At 56.2% G+C, this 20,876-nt stretch overlaps 3 protein-coding genes and 2 long non-coding RNA genes across 7 annotated transcripts in view; 3 read left to right on the top strand and 2 right to left on the bottom strand.

Annotated features, from left to right (window-relative positions):
* Positions 1–1,912: 1,912 nt before the first annotated feature.
* LOC107322584 (multidrug and toxin extrusion protein 1-like) lies at positions 1,913–7,347 on the bottom strand. Of its 2 annotated transcripts, none has more exons than XM_015880760.2 (18): positions 7,177–7,347; positions 6,816–6,962; positions 6,606–6,707; positions 6,390–6,458; positions 6,078–6,226; positions 5,952–5,994; positions 5,825–5,869; positions 5,462–5,559; positions 5,204–5,301; positions 4,431–4,544; positions 4,275–4,342; positions 3,960–4,068; positions 3,795–3,870; positions 3,656–3,725; positions 3,255–3,387; positions 2,886–2,980; positions 2,510–2,639; positions 1,913–2,418 (listed from the first exon to the last, which is right to left on the bottom strand). In XM_015880760.2, exons 1-18 carry the CDS (start codon positions 7,327–7,329, stop codon positions 2,216–2,218), a joined length of 1,902 nt encoding a protein of 633 aa, XP_015736246.1. In that variant the 5' UTR covers positions 7,330–7,347; the 3' UTR covers positions 1,913–2,215. The 2 variants fall into 2 exon arrangements, with proteins under 2 accessions (XP_015736246.1, XP_015736247.1); XM_015880761.2 differs by lacking the exon at positions 7,177–7,347 and adding an exon at positions 7,049–7,157.
* LOC116654238 lies at positions 3,381–6,658 on the top strand. Its single transcript, XR_004309284.1, has 3 exons — positions 3,381–3,890; positions 5,451–5,672; positions 6,560–6,658. It is a non-coding gene; the product is annotated as an uncharacterized LOC116654238 (long non-coding RNA).
* Positions 7,348–8,046: 699 nt separating the features above from the next.
* LOC107322585 (multidrug and toxin extrusion protein 2) lies at positions 8,047–15,809 on the bottom strand. The gene is made up of 17 exons (XM_015880762.2): positions 15,576–15,809; positions 14,356–14,457; positions 13,808–13,876; positions 13,402–13,550; positions 13,147–13,189; positions 12,577–12,621; positions 12,060–12,157; positions 11,720–11,817; positions 11,261–11,374; positions 10,953–11,020; positions 10,734–10,842; positions 10,267–10,342; positions 10,019–10,088; positions 9,642–9,774; positions 9,432–9,526; positions 9,109–9,190; positions 8,047–8,820 (listed from the first exon to the last, which is right to left on the bottom strand). Exons 1-17 carry the CDS (start codon positions 15,684–15,686, stop codon positions 8,582–8,584), a joined length of 1,701 nt encoding a protein of 566 aa, XP_015736248.1. The 5' UTR covers positions 15,687–15,809; the 3' UTR covers positions 8,047–8,581.
* Positions 10,784–15,580, top strand: LOC116654237. Of its 2 annotated transcripts, XR_004309283.1 has the most exons (5): positions 10,784–10,867; positions 11,869–13,573; positions 13,654–13,900; positions 14,018–14,902; positions 14,972–15,580. It is a non-coding gene; the product is annotated as an uncharacterized LOC116654237 (long non-coding RNA). The 2 variants fall into 2 exon arrangements; XR_004309282.1 differs by having other exon boundaries at positions 13,654–14,902.
* A 3,516-nt stretch (positions 15,810–19,325) lies between the features above and the next one.
* Positions 19,326–20,876, top strand: part of NXN (nucleoredoxin) — a 47,934-nt gene continuing 46,383 nt past the window's right edge. Inside the window, exon 1 of the mRNA XM_015880764.2 lies at positions 19,326–19,699. Coding sequence (XP_015736250.1) covers positions 19,382–19,699 — 318 coding nt within the window. The 5' untranslated portion in view covers positions 19,326–19,381. The remainder of the gene's footprint in view (positions 19,700–20,876) is intronic.

Genomic DNA, 20,876 nt, shown 5'->3' on the forward strand with positions numbered 1-20,876 from the left:
TGACTGCAATCTCCTGTGGAATCCTGCCTGTCCGGTGCCACCCCATGGTACCTGTGTTCAGGTGGCAGCTGCTTCACATGCACCTACAGCAGCACAGCAGCACAGATCACAGCGTGGTGCTCTCCTGCTGTTGGGAAGGATCACTAAGACTGTCTGGGTGCTTCTGCCCCTGTTCTGTGCCAATCCATCCCATAAGTGTCCCACCTGCACTCAGTCTGCCCTCAGCAGTAAGCAGTGGTGTGGCTGGGTGCGGTGCTGGAGAGTCCCCAGTGCTTGAGCAGCACTTCCATCACACAGAGCAGCAAGCTGTGATTTGATGCTTGTGATCTCACAGCACGAGGGGATGGCTGGGTGAAGGGAGCATTGTATGGGGCAGAGCCCTGGGCTGGGGCCAAACATCCTGCGGTGGGAGGAGAGCGCTGTGCAGGAGCAGGGCTTGTGCCTGCTTGCCTGGGAAGACCTTGGCTGGCGCACAAACTGCTCCGAGGTAACTTTCTTTTTCCCTTTCTTCTTTTTCTTTAACCAATCAACCACTTCCTTGGCCAGCATCTGTTAAGCAGCTGTGGCAGAGGATGGGGAAGGGCAAACTGTGGTTGGTGTGAGGGAAGGAGGAGAGCGGATCCTGGCTTTGCTCCGTGTGCGACATCACTCAGCGGTGGCATCATGTTGAGTGTTCCCTATGCTGCCCTGCAGTTTGTGCCCAGGGGCTGCGGTGTGATGGGCTCTGATGGGTTCTGCTGCTCTCCCTGCAGCACTGAGCAGCCATGGGGAGGGTGGTGGAGGTTGTGGGCTGGGTAAGAGCTGCCTTCAGGGCCAGAGCCGGCTGCTGGAGTTCAGCTTGTAGCAGCTGAGGAACCTGGAGCGGGTGGTGCAGGAGGAGTGGGAGATCCTGGCGGCCATTGGGGTGGATCTGCACAAGGTTTGGGGCTGTGCGGTTCTCCCTTTGGCTGCACGTGGCTGGTGGTCAGCTCTGATAGGGCTGCAAGGGTTCGGACCCACTGAGGCTGCGGTGTGACCTGGCCATGCTCTGTGTCTCAGGGAACAGAGGGATGGGCGCCCACTATGGCAAGCACAGCTTTGGCACCTTCTGCCACCGCCACTCCTGCATGTTCAAGGACCTGAAGATAGAGGGAGAGAACAAAGTCCAGTGTCCTCCCATCTCTCAGAAGAGGTTGGATTGGGCCAAGTCCTTTCTTAGGAAGCGACGTAACAAGGACCACACAGGGCTGATGGTGTTGGCTGTGCTGAGCGTTGTGCTGGCAGGTGATACAGGTGAGTGGTGGCTCTTTGTGTTCCCTGAGCATCACCTGACCCCCACCTCCACCCCATTGCGTTGTGGGGCTCTGCTCCCCCAGGGGGGGTGCTCAGCCTGCCTGTCCTTCTGGAGGTTGTGGCTCTATGGTAAGGATTCCCTGCACCCAGCAGATCCATAACCCATCATTTTCATCCTGCATTCCTACTTCTGAACTTTTGATACAGTTTCTTCTCTAAGAATTGACCAGGTAGAAGTGTAGGAACCCCAGGTAACTCAGTCTGCTGCTGTGCTGTTGCAGCCTGAAACCATTGGCCATGCCCCAGAGGTGCAGGTGGAAGGGAGCAGTTCCTGCCCCACGCTGCAGATAGGAGCCCATGGAACCATTGGGCATGGGGGAATTGTGTCGGAGGAAGCTCAGTCATTACTGAGCCTGGCTGTGTAACATGTCTATATGATCCCTACATAAAGCTGCCTCTCGTCAGCAGTGAGCCCAACAATGTGTGCTATGGACAGGACAGCCCTTGGCTGAGCAGCTGGCAATCTCACCTGTAATGGGATTTCTATGGACTGCAAGCCTGATCCTTGCTGAATAAAGCCTTGTTTCACCACAGAAGGTGTCTGGGTGTCCCAAAGGCAGTGCCTAAAGGACAAGCCCGGCTGAGTTCATTCTTTATTTGGCATTGTCAGAGCAGCGGTGTGAGCCACACTCAGCTCCGATCAGTGGGTGAGAGCTGCAGCATGGGCAGGAAGGGGACGCCTGCATTGCTCGGTGTAGCAGCCTGGAACGGTGCTTCTGGCGTTGGAGCAGCTGCAGGGCCGTTCCCAATCAGGAGCCGATGAGACCCCGCCAAAGGCTGAACCCTACGGGACGTGAAGGTGCAGCCCGGTCTGTGCTTTGCGCATCCATCAGCCAAGAGGGGCTTCGGTCCCCAAAGCCAAGTCCCTGAGCCCTGCTGCAGGTCAGTGTTTGCTGGTCACGAGCTTTATTACAACGCCGAGTGCGAGCACTGCGATGGACGCTGCCGCCGCCAATGCCCGGCGCAGGATCAGCCCCCGGCTGAGCTCAGAGCCCCGCATCGCTCCCCGCGGCTCCTCCTGGAAGTTGGCACCCTCCGTCCTGGTGATGCCCGTGAGCACCACGCCGTTCTGCGCATCCACTCCCGCTGTAACGAGATGGGAAGGGATCACCGTGAACCTCCGCCAGGGATCTGCACACCGTAGGCACGTTGCCGTCATCCCCAGACCCGGCCGTACCTACGCAGCCCCGCACCGCTGCAGCAGGAAGGTGAGTGTGGGGCATCAGGGATGGTCCCTTGTTGTGGGGCTCGGGGTTCTGGTGCTGCTCCTCAAGCTGCTGCGGGGTCACTCCTGCACGGCGCTGAGCCTGAGGGAGCAGAGGGGTCAGCAGGGGGGGATCCCCACCTGCAGTGCCTATTTGTGTTTTGTATGTCCAGAAATAGGGAAGTAAAGGATTCCCCCTGTGCCCCAAAGCTGGTGGGAACCTCAGAGCTGGTAGCATAGAGGGGCAGCTCAAGGCACGTGCTGGGAGGAAGCAGAACATGTGGTCCCAAACACAGAGCCCTGGGGTTTTGCCATCCCGTCCCACTGTGTGGGTGCAGCACACGGTTACCTCCTCGGCTGCCTTCCTCCAGTCCATGCGGCAGATGTAGATGAGGAAGCAGGTGCAGAGCATGGAGACACAGACCAGCATGCTGAGCCACAGCCCTGCAGAGGGCACGGTGCTGTCAGCTGGGCACTGTCACCAGGCAGACCCAACTGAGGAGGGACAGCGAGCCAAGAATGGGGAAGCCACCAGGGACGTGGGGATGCCCAGCAGAGCTGCAGGGTATTTCCCCAGGATGATTTAAGGCACTCAGTGGTGCACTGTGACTGTCCCAGTCTGCCCCGGTGCTTCCAGTCCCCAGCAGCACTGCAGAGCCAGGCAGAAGGAGCCATAGGGAGCTGCATCCACCTGGAAGGGTTGGGGGGGAGGCAGTACCTATGACACCGATCCTGGCCACGAAGAGCAGCACGGCCCCCAGGGGCAGTCCCACACCATAGTAGCTCACAGCGTTGAGGATGGCACCGAATTTCTGCTTCCCTGCACCCCTGAGCACCCCGCCACAGGCACACTGCGGGGAGAGGGAGCAGGATGGGGCTGAGTTTGGGGCTGTGAACCAGCCCTGAATACAAGACTTCCCCTGCCTCCCATCATAGAATCGTTAAGGTTGGAATAGGACCTCTAAGATTATCTAGTCCAAGCGTCAAACATCACCACCATGCCCAGCAAACCATGTCCCAGTGCTCATTTCTCTTTGCCCCATCCTGCAGGTTGGTCTCTTTTCATACACTCAGCACCAAGATCCCCTCCTGAAAGTAGCAGCATCCCCAGGGACTTACACACGTGGCTTCAAACAAGTGGAAGACGACGTAGACAGGCATGACCCAGGCCACCAAGTCGATGATCTCCCTGCAGACAAAGAGCCAGCAGTTTCTTTTTGGGAGCAAACATCCATGGCCGGGAGCTGGGGGCACTCACTTTTCATTGGTAAAGATATATCCCAGCACGTCCTTTGTGGCAGCTAAAATGGCTCCTACAGCAATGCAAAACCCCCCTGGAAAGCAAAACAAGGAGGTGAGTGTATCCTGATGGCAACAGGGAGCCTGGGGTAGAGAGAGAATGGGGCAGAGCATTGCTGCTGACCTGTGCAGAGCATGCTGGTGGAGGAGGACCTCTTGGCCACCTCGATGTCACCGGCACCCAGAGCATTCCCCACCTGCACACTGGCAGCTGTGCCGAGCCCCAGGGGGATCTGCAGCCACAGGGGGTAAAGACAGTGGCAGGAGGGACAATGGAGCATTAGGCTTAATTTTGGTCATCTACTCTATTGGAAGGGGAGACAGGAGCAAGGAGGGACTTGAGCACAGGGAGGGGAGATGCAGAGAATGGAGCTGAGCTTTGGCTGTATCTGAGCTGGGACTGACCCTAGGGATCCTGATCTGAACACCCATCACTTACCATGAAGGCAACGACAGACACCTCATAGATCACAGACTGTGCTGACAGCTCCACGACACTCAGCAGCCCTGGGGGCAGGAGGTTCAGGTGCTCAGCCCCTGTGATAACCGCAGTGCCCCATCTCACCCTGCCAGCCCCCCCCCCCTCTCTGCTGACCTATCAAGAAGCTGCCGATTTCATAGGTCCACCACTCAATGCACATCATGAGCATGCTGGGGATGGCCAGGGAGGTGAAGCTGTCCCACTCCAGCAGGCACTCTTTGGACCAGCCTATGGAGAGAAGAGAGGATGGAGGTTGGATATTAGGTTGGATATTAGGAAAGGTTTCTTCTCAGAAAGAGTGGTGATTTGTTGGAATGGGCTGCCTGGGAGGTGATGGAGTCACTGTCTCTAGAGGAGTTCAGGAAAAGATGTTGCACTGAGTGACATGGTCTAGAGCAATTGCAGCCATGGGTTGGTAGTTGGATGTGGTCTTACTGGTCTTTCCAACCTTAATGACTCTATGGAGGAGATGGTCCATCCTGATGGAAGCCAGACTGGCCAAATATCACCCCCAGGAGCTATTAGCTGAGCCCCCAGCACAACTCTCACGGGCTCCATGTGACCTCTAGCTGCGAAGCATGTACCTACAAGCTGAGCTGCAACACTCAGCTCATCCTTCCTGGACCAGAGCACCTGAGGACAACCTCATGCCTACGCCTGCGCTCATCCGGCTCTGGGGCCAAACCCTACAACGCCTCGACAAAGGGCTTCCTTCCTCCCCAATTAATGGTTACCGCCAACGCATGCCGGGCTGCCACTGGAGCAGCACAGTGTCCCCAGGCTGGGGTTAATGTTTTCCCTCCAGCACTAACAGAGCTCACTCAAAAGAAACAGCAGAAGACTGATGAAAGCACGTGTAAGGCAGAAACTGAAGGGAGATGCCTTACCTCCCCAAGTCTTCTCATGGAGCTTCTTGCCTACAATGTACAGGAACAAGAAAATGGTTTGAGAGTACTGAGCAATGGTGTTGGCCCAGGCAGAACCCCTGGAAAGGAAATGAGAAAGGCTGTTGGCATCGTGCTCACATCTCCGGGGTGTGGGGTGTTGGAGCGTGATGGCCCTGGGAGCACTGGCTGTGGCTGGTGGTGTGGTGTCCCCAGAAATGACCTTTTTGTTTCATTTTTCCCCCTGCAGGCATTACTCACACAATCCCCAGGTGGAACACATAGAGGAAGATGGAGTTGGCGATCACATTGACTATGTTGCCGATGAGCCCGCTCAGCACCACAGGCCACATGATCATCTGTAACAAGGAGTGAATGGGGGCTGTCATCTGCCATAGCTGAGGGAAGACCCCACCAGCCAGCACCCCATCCCCACAGCTTTAACAGTGAGAGGAATCTTCTGGCATTGAAGGTATAGCTCCGAGATGGGGACATTGGATGGGACGTCCATTGGGAAGAGGGATGGTTTTCTCTGCAAGGGCTCCCTATGGTGTTTTATGGGTGTGGGGTTATGGGAGCCCTCAGCTGTGAGGAGCCTGGATGGGCACAGGGTGTGGGACTCACCTGGTTCTGCAGGTACCTGGTCTCCAGGTTATACAGAAATACCGCCTAGAAAGCAAATGGGTGCATGAGCTGGGGCCAGTGCTGGGACAGAAGGGTGTAAAACACATGGCCAGCAGCCAGGGCTTACTGGGAGAGCAGGGACGAATGCCATCACATAGAGCTGGGTTAACCTGGGAGACACGAGAGGCACAATCAGCGAGGGACACGGCCACCAGCACCCCACCAAAGCAGCGTCCCCTGGAGACTGCCCAACCTGGAGACTTCGGGGTCCTGGCGGATGAGCAGCAGGAGCTGCTCGATGTTGATGAGCACAGCGCAGCAGGGGAAGCAGCAGAGCAGGAGGATGAGGATGGCACGCTGCAGGATCACCCCCACGCGCAGCAGGTTCCTGCTGCCATAGGTCTGAGGGTGAGAGCACGGCGTGAGCTCTGCTCCTGGGAAGGGCTCAGTATTTCCTCCGGAGTTCAGTGCTCCCGGTTATGGGATGGCTGCTGGAGCTCAGCAGCATCAGGTGATGCTTGAAACCCCGGTGGGTGGCCCCAGGGCACGTGGCAATGACACCCACCTGCGATATCAAGGTATCACATGCTGAAGACAGACCGTATCCTACAGAGATGGCAGTGACATTTATAACCTGGAAATGGGAATACAAACTGAGAGGAGTGAGTATTGAGGGCTTTTAAGTGAGCACAGTTTAAAGGAGGCTGAAATCTCCTCTGTTCCCTCTGCCTGCAGGTCCTCAGCCACCCGTCCCCATATCCCAGCCCCATAGCGTGCTCACCGCGATGGCCAGTGTGACAGAAGCCAGCTCGACCTTGCCCAGGTGGCCACAGAAGATGGAGCTGACCAGGTGGATCAAGAAAATCAGCAGCTGGATCAGGATCTGAGCGTGGAGAGCGGAGATGCAGAGGTTAGAGATGGAGATGGGTGGTGGGGACGGGAGGGCAGCGTGTCCGGTAGCCCTCGGCTGCTCCCCTCCCTGGGTCCTTACCAGTGGCCCCGCCAGCACCAGCAGCTTCTTCGCATCCTCCCAGAAGCTGGCTGGGATCAGGCGCCGCATCCAGCGGCGTTTCTTCCTGCTGCCACCAGCTGTCCCGTCGCTGATGCCGTTCTCCTCGGGCCGCTTCATTCTGCCGCTCTGCCGGGAGTGAAAAGTTTCCTTTTCTCCTCGCTCTGTTAAAGCCGCCGGGTGTCACAGCCCGGACAGGGCGAGCAATGTGTAACCTGGGGGTGAACTTCAGCCTGGCCGGCAGCGATGGGCAGGGCAGGGAGCGGGGCTTTGGGCAGCGCAGATCCCGTGTCCCACTGCAGAGGAGCCCAGGAGCGCAGTGCAAACCTGCGAGCCCTCGTACCCTGCTCTGCTGTGTCCGGTGGGCAAGAAGGTCGTCCTCCTGTTCCAGCAGAGATGGAGTGTCGGTGGGTCCGCCCGCTGCTGGCTGCTGGCTGTGAGTGTTCTGGGCCGTTCTCATCCCAGTGCGGCGTTGGCCAAGACGAGGCGGCCCCATTGGCTCCAGCTGCCTGCCCCAAACAGCGCGGCCGCGTCGGGTTTCAGCAGCACCGCTCTGCCAGGCCAAATATAGAGTCCTGCCCGGACCCAGCACAGGGTGCTGGCAATGGATGGGAGCTGCTGCCCTGGGAGCTGCTGCCCTGGGCGCAGCCCCTGCTCTGCACAGAGCAGATAGTGGCTCCATGCTCGTCCTACTCTTCCTGGGCTGTGACGCCAAAACAACAGTGACTGCAAGCAGGGCACGACCTGTCGCATCCTCCCACACCTGGGGACAGCCCACTGAGGCTGTGGTTAATGCCTGCTGTGAGCTCCTGTATGACCCATCTCACCCACAGGCACCCGGTGCTACATGCCAGGAGATGCCTTGCACCGCTGGAGGTGCTGTTTGCTTCTGAGGGCTGAGCACCGGCTGCACACAGCATCACTGCTGCAGGTAGGAGAGCTCATACAGGGGGCAGGCAGTGCTGTTAGCACACATGGCATCCCCTTGGCAGCACCACACCACCATCTCCAGTTAGAACCAGCAGCAGCTGAGGTGCACAAATCCCTGACTGCTTTTGCAGCCTGAAACCCCCGAGGCCAGGAGTTAGGGGCCGTGTTTGAGGTTATTCTCATGAGAACTAGTCATCCACACAGAGCAGCACACGCCTCCCCTCAACCAGCTGGGCTGTGCCAATGACCGGGGTCATGCTCACACCCTGTTAACAGCACAACATTTACTCAGAAAACTTTTATTGTATCAAAATCCCACTTTACAAAAGTGCAAAGAGTTGCTCTAGGCCGTGTGCCTGTCATGCAGGGCTGGCGCCCAGTGCCCCAACAGAGCAGTCAGCCTATTTCCAATACAATGGGCCTTGCACAACAGTGGGCTCCGACAACCTGAGGTGCTGGTGTGCAAAGGACCACACTGAGCAGGCAGTCTGGACCTCTGCCATTAGCAAATGATTTGGACAATAACTCCCAGCAAGAAGAAAGCAGGATGGCAGCACGAGGTCCCTGTCTTCACCCCTGGCCACCCCAAAGGTAGGTTCCAGCCTCCCAGGGTGACATCCCCCAGGCAGTGCTGGAGAAGGGACCAGATCTCGAGCTCAACCCCTTTAAAAACCATGTGCGTGGGACAAGATAGGATCAGAAATGGAGCAAAGTGAACTCTGTAAGGGGCTGAGGGAGAATTACTTCCTGCACCATCCTCCTGGGGCATCACTGTGTGCCCTCCTGCACAGTTCCATGGTGGCACATCAGTACTGCCTTTAGCTGTGGGCTGTCTGGAGCCGGACCAGCACGCCCACCAGCAGCACAGCAAGGGCAGCAGCAGCAGCCAGCACCCTGCAGACAATCAGGGCCCTCCATGCCACAGCAGGAGGAGTAGAGACATTCGCTGACTCTTCCTGAGTGATGAGCTGGTGGTCTGGGTGCCTCTCACCTCCTCCCACCATGCTGTCAGGCAGCACCATGGTCTCCACGTTGTCTGTGTCTACAGAGATGTAATCTGTGCAAAAGAGGTGAGTGCTGTAGGGAAGCTGAGCTGCAAAGCCAGGAGCTCCCATCTGCACCCCACCCAGTCCTGAGGGTCCTCTCCAAAGGCACTGGGCGATGCAGGTGTGTTCTGTCTCTCCCCTGAAGCAGCCAGGGTGGTGATAAGGGTAACAGGGACCATCACCAGACACTGTGCTCATTCCAGCTATTGGGGCTGGAAGGACAGACAGCACAGAGAAGGAGAGGAAGGGCCGGGTGGAGGATTTGTGCTCCCTCCCTGTTGTGAGGTGTGGGTACGTACCTATAGCAGATGTTTTGTTAGCAGCTGTGCCATTGGAGTTCACATCTTCCAGCTGTTTTTTCAGACCCGCTCGGACCTGAGCCTAAAAGCACACACAGAAGCGTTGTTCTCAGAGCAGAGATGTGCTGCCCAGCCAAGCAAACCCGAGCCTCCTCCCTGACCCTCCCAAAGCAAGCACGCTTAGCACCAAACTGCTCCAGCACTCCAGAAGAGGACAGATCTGGTGTCACTTTAGCTCCCCACAGACAACTTCACTGCTTTTCTGGGGCAAAAAACTGGTATAACACCTACTAAGAGCTACTGCAGGGAAGCACAAGTCTTACCTCTTCTGCAGCTTTCTTCCAGTCCATGCGCATGACAAAAGCAGAGAAGGAGAGGGATTGCAAAGAGATACAAACGATCATCCCTACCCACAGACCTGCCAGAATGAAAATGAACTTTAGTGAGCGCCGATGGAAACCCCACTGCTGCCAGTCAAGGTCAAAATGCCATAGAGAGCCAACCCTGCACTGCTGAGCAGAGGGTGCACATACCCAGCACCCCCATTTTGGCTGCAAACATCAGTGAGATGCCGATGGGCAAACCGACAGCGTAATAACCCACAGCGTTGGCGATGGCACCCAGCTTCTGCTTCCCTGTGCCCCTCAGCACACCACCACAGGTTGCCTAAGGAAAGCAGCAGGGAAGAGGGAGAACTTGAGAACTACAGAAGAGTTGTTTTGCTGCAATGCCAAGAGGCACCTGCAAACACAGGGGACGCTTTGGTGCTATGGGTGATGCAAGCTGCTGCTGGGACTGTTTTTTTTCATCTTGCTTCTCTGTATCATTGTAAGAGATTAAGAAAGAGATAAAGGTAGCTTGGCACACTCCATTGTGCTCTACTTGCAGCTCCCTGTGCTGGGATACTCACTGCTGCTGCATCAAACAGGTGGAATGGAGCAAAGATGATCATCACTTTGGACACCAACGTAACGATCTCCCTGTTGGAAAGAGGTATGTACTGATCAGGGAAAGCAGCACGGCATGTTCTCAAGGCACTCTGGTTCTCACACATCCCCTGGGCCAGCTGCAAAGCCTGATCCCAGCCTCTGAGCTGCTCCTGGGCAGATCGTGTTACCCCAAACGGTAACAAAACTCCAAAGAAAGCTGCCAACCCACTTGTCATTGGTGAAGATGTAGCCCACCACGTCTTTGAGAGTGCCCAGTAATGTTGCAACCACCACAGCGAAAACTCCTGAAAGAAAAAGAAAGAACTGAACCTCAAAGGCTGCATGTACTGCTCCGGAGCAGGTCCAGACCTCAGGGGCTCCATGTGATGGGGACGGGGCTTGGCAGACCTCTGTGTGTTACTGCAGAACAGGACAAGGCTGCTGTCCTTACTTTTCCCCTAGATACTCCATCCACCAGCTGGAGGTGGAAGACAGAATGCTCAAGTATGTTTTATCTATCCAAGCCTTTGCACTGGGTTCTAACAGTGCAGAAGAGCCAGAGTCTCACCCTGTCCAAACAGAGTTATTTGAACAAGCGGGCTCAGGCTGCTGGGGGTGGTCACCAGCCCCGTGAGAGGTGAATAGAACCTGTTGCTAATAATTCTTTTATTCCCCTCAGCAAGGACCTGGGCTGACCTGCGCACAGCAGAGCAGTGATGCAGGATGTCTTGGCTTGCACTGCATCCCCTGATCCCAAGGCATTGCCCACTCTGACACTCACGGCCACGCTGAAGCCCAGAGGCACCTGAGTAGCAGCAGATAAAGAAGAGGTGAGTGCCAACAGCCTGCAGCAATTGTCTTCTTCCCCAGTAGGGAATCTGCAGCTGATCCCAGTTCTATGCACCCAGTCCTTACCATGTATGCTGCAGAGGAGAGCTCATAGATGATAGACTGAGCACCCAGTTCCACCACGCTGAGCAACCCTAGAAAAGATTGAGCACTTTGTTAATTAGGACAAAATTAGCTTCATTAACTTTTCCTTTGCTGACAGGGATGCAGTGACCATAGGGTTCCCATCTAACACGTGTAGCAAACTGCAGAATCAACCCCATAGGGGAAGCTGCTGGCAGGAGATGATCAGGGACACACTCAAGAGACAGCCACCAGAGCAGGCATGGCTGGAAGATGCCCTAATGAGCCACAGAAAGACAATCTGGACTCACCGGCCAAGAAGCTCCCGATCTCAAAAGTCCACCACTCAATGCACATCATGAGCATGCTGGGCAGCGCCAGCTGGATGTAGGAGCCCCAGTCCAGGAGGCAGTCTCTGGTCCAACCTACACCATAGGGGTGAAGGAACATGAGTGCATGATCCTCCGTTTCCTTGCTGAATGGGAGCCATGAGGTTATGTGGATGCTCTAAAGACAGCATTCCAGCCACAGCTCCTTGGGATACTGTGGGACACCAGCCTAGAGCTGCTGTACCACAGAGTATCCCAGAGGTGGGATGATCAGGAATGGGCTTGAGGCCACAGTAAAGGACATGAGGTCATGGCTACAGCCTCTCCCATAGTGAGGAGATGGTAATCCCTTTATCAGACCTACACCCCAGGTGCTGGTGACAGTGCCACATCCCCAGGGCCAGGCACTGGTCTATTGAAGGGTTAAGCTCTGAAGAGTACCTCCCCATGTCTGCACGTGGATCTTCTTCCACCACACAAAAAGGAAGAGAAGGATGGCCTGAGTGTACTGTGAAGCAGTGTTGGCCCAGGCTGAGCCCCTGGGGAGAGAAACAGGCTGATTATAAACAACACCCTCACCCACTTTTCAGCTCCAGCAGACCTGCTGGCAGGCACCTATCCCTTGCTGCAGATATGGACCAGACCCCCCCAGGCTTGATCTTTCCATGCTGATTGGCTGGGGACAGCAGGTTGCTGCACATGGTACCCAAGGTAAACCCCACAACCCAAAGCAAAGCCCTCCACACAGGGAGAGGCTGTCACCACCTCTGCTCACACTTACACCATGCCCAGCTTCAGTGCATATAGGAAGACGGCGTTCATGGCCACATTGAGGATGTTGGCTGCAACTCCTGTCACTATCTGAGGCAAAATGATTGCCTGGAAGATAAGGAGAGACTTTAGACTTTGCTTCTCCGGCAATGCCCAGGATCCCAAGCCTGCAGCCATGACCCAAGCTACCATCCAGCAAACACTGGGAAGACCTTCAGCAGTGTCTGAGGAGAAAGCCAAGAAAGTGGCTCCTGTTTCAGGTAAGATCAGATTGTATTAGACATGCATTAGACAGTGTGCAGGGCTCAACAGCTGGTACAGTCAGCTCAGTGCAGAGTTCAGAGGTAGAAGCAAGAGAATGGAGCAACCCAAAGGCGATTCCCACGAGCTCCTCCTGTCCTGCAGAGCCAGCTGGAGGCTGTGGATCTCGCATTCCTCATCCCAGCTCTCCCCAGGACAGGATGAACTTAGATCTCCAGCCTTATCCACGTCCCTAGGAACTGGCCCACAGCCCGGTTACACAATACCTGACTTAGTAAATATCTTGTCTGCAGCTGGTACAGAAACGCCGCCTGCAAGAGTCAGAATTCACCTGGTCAGCACTGCTGTACTACGGTTCAGTGGCCAGCTACAGTTTAACACCTACAGAGAGGTACTTCCCACTGCTCTTGCACAGCTGTGTCAGGGTGCCACAGCACAGCATGCTGCCCACGCTCCCGTGCCTGTGCTTGATTTTAACCTTGGAGTACAGCTTCAGCTTAGAGGAGCTTCTCCAGAGAGGCAGATAACAGCTGAGAGCTCAGTGGCTGCATGCATGTGAGCTGCAGCCTTTATCACAGAGCTGACTGAGCTTTGCAGCACTCAGTTCCAATGTCCACAGCTTGTAACTTGTTGTGCAGAGACGTGGCCTGCAGTAAAAGCCTCTGCACACTAATATGAAGGAATGCATGTTTGCTGGTCCAGCAGCTGCTGGCCAGTGCACATCCATTAAGGCTTAAGAGGCTCCAAATCATGCTGCCTTGTGATCTACAGAGCAAGGGCCCTTCCTCCTTTCCCCATTTGTTACTAAGCTTCTAAGAGCTTCAGCAGCAACTTACAGGAAGAGCTGGAATGAAGATCATCACGTAGACCTGTGTTAACCTGGAAAGAGAGATGTTCAGCCAGTTAGTGAGGCAGGAAAGCAAGAGCCAAACCAAGCAGAGTTGTATTTGAGCTCCACAGAGCCTTGATTTCAACACTATGCAGCAACCCAGCCACAGCCAAACACCCAATGCAGATAGGCCTGACCTTCAGGGCCTGCAGGGCTGATGTGCTGCTGGTAAGAGAGGGGTCACACTCAACCTTGCTCTGACCTGGAGACCTCAGGGTCCTGCCGGAGGAGCAGGAGGATCTGCTCAGTGTTGATGAAGATCGCCCAGCAAGGGAAGCAAAACAGCATCAGGATGAGGATCCCTCGCTGCAGGATGGTGCCCACTTGCTTCAGGTTTTTGCTGCCATATGTCTACGTGAGGACAGAGAACCAAAGTAAGAGCTGTGGGGAACTAAACGGTCAGGGCAAATGCTTGAGGCTGGGACATCAATGTAATTCCCCTTCTTGCTCCCAGCAGTGGCCACCACCAGGCTGGTTGGGTTTATCTGGCTCTCAGGTGGATTGTGCTTCCTTCTGCTACCCATCCTCCCACCTTTTGTGTCTCAATCCACACTGCACAGGAGGTGAGACACTGCCAACCCAACAAGGAACGGGGAGCTGCCACCAACCTGGGACATCAGTGTGTCACATGCTGAAGCCAGACCAGAACCAACGGAGATGCCGATCACATTGATGACCTGGAGGAGACACAAGTGAGTTGGGTAAGTGAGAATCACAGGGAACGTGGCCCAAAGCACCACGTCCCTCCCAGCTGGGAACAGAGACCGTCCTGCTGTGAGATATTTGGGAAGCTTCCAGACTTTCTCTGTTTTTCACAGTAATACCTTCGCATGACCTAAATAGTCCACTCCCTGTTATGATGTGAAAAGGAACATCTAGCAAGGGATGAACAGCTAAAGGGCTGCAAACAGTGCAGCTCCCCACCACACACACAAGTAGGTCTTGCTGGCCTTGCACAGCTCACATCTCCTGCCTCTGCTCAGGGCAAAGGAAGGAATGATTTGGTGGATGCAATCTTCGTGTTGCATCAAGGCTGTGAGCAATGAACCCTCAGATCAGCATTCCTACAGGGCTTTTTTTCCCCCCCTTCTTCTTTTCTATTCCCCTTTTTTTGATGTCTCACCATTTTCATGTTTCAAAGCAGAGCAATACGTACAGACACAGCCAGAGTCACAGCATCAAGCTCAGCCTTCCCCAGATGGCCGCAGAATATGGAGCTGATGACACTGATCAGGAAGCCCAGCAGCTGGGCTACAAACTAGAATGGGAAGAGGAGATGGAGAAGTGAGCACCATGGGCACAGAGGAGCACTGCCCTTCCCCTGCAGCTGGGCCACGACCAGTTGGGTTTGAACCAACTGCAAGCTTCCTCAAGGCTGCTGGTGGCTTTGTCCTTAAACCCCAGTGGTATTGTGGTGTTACAAAGCCTATCTGCTACATGTCCTTGTTTAGCTGAGGCTTAATGGCTCCCCTGGAAAGTTTCTTTTCTGTCACAGAAGCTGAGTAGAGAAGGAAAATGACAACTCCCAATGCTTTCTTGCACTTCCATGCATCTAGGGAAAGCTCAGCTCCACAGAATACAGTGTCCTCTCCTGCACCTTCCTCTCCAGCAAGGAGTGGTGATGCTGTCACAGACAATGAGCTCAGCACCTCATTTTTCCTTGGCAAGAGGTCAACCCCAATGCAGCATGGAACTGCTGGATGGTAAGAGCAAGAGACCCTGAGGCAGGTGGGTACGGCTGGAGGCTGCTCACACTTCTGTCTTCCTTGCAGGCTCCAGAGCTGCTGGAGAACTGGCTCCTGTGAGCCCTGAGGAAGAACCAAACCAACCTGCGGATGCTGCACTGTCTCAGGCCTCAGCACGTCCAAGCAGCTGTGAGTAATCCCTGCAGCAGAGCTCTGTACCTCTGTGACTGCTCCAGCGCAGGGCTGGACATGAGAGCTACAGCTGGCAAACAGCACTAGGTTTGCTTTGAGGTTCTCTGTGCCCACCAAGCAGGGGATGGAGGCACGGAACGGAAACCGCTGTGACTTCCTCTGCTGCACCGTCGGGTCGGGGCCACGTGAATGTCAGCGAGGACATCTCCCCGTTTGGTCCTCGTCTAACGGTAGGGCTGGAGGGCTCGGGACACGCAGCATCGGGCCAGCAGCAAGGCCGGGGCTCCCAGCGCACTGCCGGGGGGGGAAGCCGGCTGGAAGGGAACCCCCCGCGGCTGGATGACGGCTAAGGGATGAGCCGCATCGCTTTGACTCCATCCGAGCCCCGTGTTGGCAGGCGGCACCGAAGCGGCTCTCGGCAGCGCCGGTTCCGCTTAAAGCTCCGTTCGGGCCCTCCCGCACCCCGCGCCGATCCCCGCCCCGCAGCCCCGGCTCTCACCACCGGCCCCGCCAGCCGGGCCAGCTCCCCGCTCTCCCGTCGGATCCCCGCGGGCAGGAGGCGCCGCGCAGCCCGCAGCCACCGCACCGTCAGCCCGCCCGGCTCCGCCATCGGGCCGCACCGCCGCTCCGCCGGGGCCGCCCGCCCGCCCTATGGGCACGGCCTCTCCGCCCCCGGGCCGTGGGGCTGCCGGCTGGGGGCGGTGCGGGTCGGCACGCTGCGGGGAGCGGGGCGTGGGGCTGAGCCATCCCCCCCCTTACACACACACACACACACACTCACGTGTAGGCGGAGTCAGAGCCCAGAGGGCTTTATGGGGAGGGGGGCCGTCCGTACATGAGGACCCCTATATCTGTGTCCCCCCATCCCGCAAGCAGGAGGATGCGGGTTTGGTGGCCAAGGTTTGCCCATGGAAGACAAAGGGATTTATCAGCACGTACCCCGGCAATGTCTCCCCTGCCATCATCACCCCGTGGATTCCCCGTTGGAGAAGATGTCATTACAAAATTACAAAACCATGACAGAAGTTCTCTAAGAACCTTAATTCCAACCCCACTGACCACGTCCCTTTGTGCCGCATCCCCACGGTTCCTGAGCACCTCCCTGAGCAGCTGTGCCACTACCTGGCTGCTCTCACAAAGAAACGTTTGCTACTGTCCAACTCTGAACATCCCTTGGCACATCTACTGGCCTTCACCTCTCATCCTCCAAACCAGGGATCCCCCATCCACCCAGCTGCTGTTGCCAGTGGTGGGATCATACTTGAGCTGGGATGATTCTGTGCTCCTACAAAGGTGAAATTCTGCCTGCATGTGCTTGGAACCAAGTAGCTGTTCCCGAATCTATTTCCAGCACATGGAAAATTACAGTGGGAAGGGAGGATTGCTTATACGTAGAAGCTGTAGCTGCTCATACGCTGCCTCAGTGACCTGCAGCTGTGATGTCAGCTCCCAGAAATGGAAAGGCTCGTTAATGTTTCACCTTCCCCTTTGCTCCTTTGGCTTAGGTGTGACATCATGCAGTGCTGTGCAGCGGTGGTGAATCACAGCCTCCAGGACTTTATGTGCCTTAATAAAATCTGGGCATCGCAGTGTCTGATCCCACTGTGAGCTGATCCTTGAGATGGCAGGATCTGCAAATCTGCACCTTTGGGGCAGCTGTGAAGCCATAGAAGTCAACAGTGGGTGATGGATGTCCCTCCTGGCAGTCACAAACCCACTGCTGGATGGACAGGGGGTTCCTGTGGTGCTTGGAGGTAGAAGGGATATGGACGGTGCCAGCAGCCCCATGGCATTTGTGGGGTCCATCTGCTGGACCCCCAGCCAGATGGTGAGGGTTAAAGGTATGCTGGCCTTGAACCTGGCTCCCCCAGCAGCCCGGATGTGTTGCAACACAAGGGAGATGAATTTGTAGGGTCAAATTCCTCCAGAGTGTAACGTCATTGACTGTGAGCAGCTCAGACCCCCAGCACTGTGCTCAGGCAGCCTGATACCTCAGCATGGACATATTTAAAAGAATTAATGCGTGACTGGTTGGAAGGAAGCCCCTTTCCTTTAAGGGACATTGCTGCTGGCTGATGTCCAGACACTGTGGGTTAATCCTCCCCCCACCCTGAGTTCAAAATACAGAGCCCTTTGCAATGAAATGGAGTTATGTTTAAGCATCATGCCCTGGCTGGGGATGGATGGAGCACACAGGTTTGGCACTGCTGTACAGGGGACATCCCAGAGCAGCCATCTCCTCATGTGTAACCATCTGACTGCTGAGAAAGTTGCTGTTTGTATGTATATATATACATATATATATATATAGCAAAACATGCTAATGACTGTAGGCTACAGTGAGCCCAGCTGCAGGGCAGCCTCTTGATTGGGTAGGAAGGGGCAGTTCTTGTATTTAAACTCACATAAGTGCTCTCCCATGACCTCCAGCACTGCTGAGGCTGCACCTTGACTATGTGTTCACTACAAGAAAGACTTGGAGGCCCTGGGATGCATCCAGAGAACAGCAGAGCTGTGAAGGATCCAGAGCACAAGACTTGTGGGGATGGGCTGAGGGAATTGGGATTGTTCGATGTGGAGGAGGCTCAGGGGAGACCTCACTGTTCTCTACAGCACCCTGAGAGGAGGCTGTGCTGGGGTAGGAGTTCTCTGCTCCCAGGTAACAGCGATGGGATGAGAGGGAATGGCCTCGCGTTGCACCAGGGGAGGTGCAGGTTGGATGTAGACTCTACAAGTTCATCCTGCAGGTCTCCTGGCTTCTTTGGATCCGGATGAATTGGTGTTCGGCTGCTGCTCGCACCGCCAGCTATTGAATAAAGGTCAGAACATCCGACAGCTCAGTGCCCGGTTCGGCTCCGCATGTGATCCCGGTCTCAGTTCCGCCTGCAGCCGCGAGGTGACACCAGAGGACCGGGGACTGCGCTCCGTGCGTAGCGGGCCGGACCGGGGTCCGATTCCGAATGGATCCCATTCTTCCTTCGATCCGGTTGCTCTTTTAAGAGCAAGAAACGCTTTTTAGTCGCTCCGTGTCCCTCCAGCTCGGTTCACTGGGTGCAGGTCAGGCCCATTGACTGCAGCTGTAATTCTTTCCAGCAGAATCTTTATATCGCTGCATGGGTTCATTTGAGTTCAGGGCCACAGGCTCAAAAGCAGCTCCCCTGCCCTAATGAGCCCCGGTCCTTAATTAATGCAGATAAGGCAGGACAAATAAAAACAAGGCAAAACTCCTCCGGCTTTGAACCACCCCGAGGGAGCGGGTCTTGGTGCAGGAAAAGAGAGATTGTAATGCTGTAATAACAATGATAATTAATTGTATTTATAGAGCATCCCTTGACGGTTCTGGATGCCGTAGGATTTTAAGCACCGCTGGAAGCAGCAATAACAGGAGGCCCAAGAAGGAAGAGCTGTGGGAATCGGTGTCTGCATGGCAGCCACTGGGAGCCGTCCCAGGAAAGTGAATGGGGATAAATGGGGATAAAGGGCCAGGAGGGAACATCTGGGCTGTGAGGAGCAAACCTGCTCTGGTTCCTGGGTTCTGTGTTATGACCCATGTGTTGCTTCCTCTCTGTACTGAAACCAGGTGGAAAAGAGACTGGAGGAGACCTCTGGGTCCGATGGTGCCCCTAGCAGGAATCCTGCCTGCTAACTGTGCCCCTTAGCACCACATGGACCCGGACCTGGAGCACCCGCACGGATGGGGCTGTCCCAGCTCTTTGGGCAGCCTCTGCCACCACATCAGCACTGATTTGGAGGAGAAACGTTTCCTAATATCCAACCAGATCCTTCTCATCCCTGCAGCCTTCCAGCCGCTCTGCCCCGCACATGGGGCACCTATTGCCATCCCTCTAACTGCGGGCAGAACAGTGGCCGGTCACTTGGCTGCAGCCCATCCATCCATCCATCCATCCATCCATCCATCCATCCATCCATCCATCCATCCATCCATCCATCCATCCATCCCTGCATCCATCCATCCATCCATCCCTGCATCCATCCCTCCACCCACCCACCCACTCACTTCGGGATTCCCTTTCGGGTCTCAGGCTCTGCTGTGCACCGCACTTCGTGTCGCCATTTGGAAAACAAAAGAACACTTTCCAGGCTTCCCTCACCCCTCACCCTGTCCGCTCCGACCCACCGGGCCGAGCAGGTCCGGCCATCACCCCCCCATCCCCACCGCCCCCACCCGATACCCCGCGGGGGCCGGGCCGGGCTCGGTGGGGGCGGGTCTGTCCGTACAGCAGCGCCCCCTGGCGGGCCGGGCGGAGCGGAGCGGCGCAGAGCGGGGTCGTGGAGCGGCTCGGGATGGCGGGCGCCTTGTCGGAGGTGCTGGGCGAGGTGCTGGTATCGGCGGACGGCGAGGAGGTGTCGGTGTCGGCGTTGTCCGCCCGCGGGGTCTCGTTGGTGGGGCTGTATTTCGGTTGCAGCCTCAGCGGTCCCTGCGCTCAGCTCGGCGCCAGCCTGGCCGCCTTCTACGGGCGCTTTAGGGGGGAGGCGGCGGCGGCCGGAGCTCAACGACTGGAGATCGTGTTCGTGTCGGCGGAGCAGGAGCAGCAGCAGTGGCAGGACGCCGTGCGGACCATGCCGTGGCTGGCGCTGCCCTTCAACGAGAAGCACCGCAAGGTGAGAACCGGAGCCGGGGGGGGAAATAGGGGCTTTGTCCGGGGGGGGGCGGCGGGGCCGGAACGCGGCGATGGGGGGGGAGGAGGTTCCGGAAAGTTCTGCGCCCCCCGAGGTGGGCGGTGGGGTCCGGGGAGCTGCGGTCTGTATGGGCTGCAGGGGGGGGTTGGATGGGAGGGCTGGAGCCGGGCTGGGTTTGTTGCTGGAGGTGGATGGTTGAGCCGAGCCGGTGCTGCTCGGTGTGTCCGTGTAGCAGCTGGTACCTGCCGTGTGCTACAAGTTACGGCCCCTCGTCTGCAGCTGAAAGAAATGGCAGACACAGCTCCGTGCAGCACGCACAGCTCGGGTTAGAGGCACAGAGCAGCTTCTTACATACAGCGAGTTCCCGGCTTTGGTATTTAAGAACAAAACCCACCGAAGCAACAACAACAACAACAAAAAGAAGTCTCTACAAACCGAATCTCCCCTGAAAGCCATTGAGCAATAAGGAGAAAGATGGAGCCCCGCCGTGTCATTTCCCAGCGTCTTGCTGGAGTGTGATTGCAGCTCCTGTCTGGGTGCTGTGGGCGATGGGGAGCTTCACCCCAAAGCTTTGGGGCTGGGTGCTGCAAGGTGCAGCTGTGCTGGAGCATCCCCGGTGCAGAGGAGGCTCCTCCATCCCAAGTGGGATCTGAGCCCTCTGTCTGTATCAGCACAGACATCTTTGAGATGTTGGCTGCCATCTGGGCTCGCTGTTGGGTGTCCCCTTATCCTTAGAGGCGTCAGCGGTGACATTTCAGCTCCGTCTCCTCCCTTCAGTGCTCCTTGTTTGGGTGCTTCCCCTGGAAGCCAAAGTGCTGCTGTGTGAGCTCTGGGGTGGGTTTGTACAGCGAGGAACTTGCTTTGTCCCTCAGAGGAATTGCAGCCGAACGCTGCTGTCTTTAAAGCCAAAAGCTCTCAGTGCAGGGCCACGAAGGGTTGTGGTTCCAATTAGAAGCTGGCAGTTTCCTTGCAGAACAGCACACATTGTTTACACGGGGGGTCTTTCTGCCTGCCATATTTGCTTCAAAGCTCCCACTACAACAGAGTTCAGCTGTTGGGATATAGGCAAAGTGGAAAGTGTGGCATTAGCTTTGTATTCTGGTCAGCGCTTCCATCTATTATTATATATTAAAACACGACATTAAAAGATTGCAGGGTC

Source organism: Coturnix japonica, chromosome 19, assembly GCF_001577835.2.
Source record: "Coturnix japonica isolate 7356 chromosome 19, Coturnix japonica 2.1, whole genome shotgun sequence".
In the NCBI taxonomy this organism is placed as follows: Eukaryota; Metazoa; Chordata; class Aves; order Galliformes; family Phasianidae; genus Coturnix; species Coturnix japonica.

What these genes read in the sequence shown, in the direction of transcription:
- LOC107322584 (XM_015880760.2), bottom strand. Translation starts at nt 7,329, where the DNA reads ATGGGGCCGCCTCGTCTTGGCCAACGCCGCACTGGGATGAGAACGGCC. An exon ending in TGGTGCTGGCGGGGCCACTG is followed by an intron (nt 6,708 to 6,815) that starts GTAAGGACCCAG and finishes CTCCACGCTCAG; the next exon opens with ATCCTGATCCAGCTGCTGAT. An exon ending in CAGGACCCCGAAGTCTCCAG is followed by an intron (nt 5,995 to 6,077) that starts GTTGGGCAGTCT and finishes CGTGTCTCCCAG; the next exon opens with GTTAACCCAGCTCTATGTGA.
- LOC107322585 (XM_015880762.2), bottom strand. Translation starts at nt 15,686, where the DNA reads ATGGCGGAGCCGGGCGGGCTGACGGTGCGGTGGCTGCGGGCTGCGCGG. An exon ending in GTGACACACTGATGTCCCAG is followed by an intron (nt 13,551 to 13,807) that starts GTTGGTGGCAGC and finishes GTCCTCACGTAG; the next exon opens with ACATATGGCAGCAAAAACCT. An exon ending in CCACGTGCAGACATGGGGAG is followed by an intron (nt 11,375 to 11,719) that starts GTACTCTTCAGA and finishes CCTATGGTGTAG; the next exon opens with GTTGGACCAGAGACTGCCTC.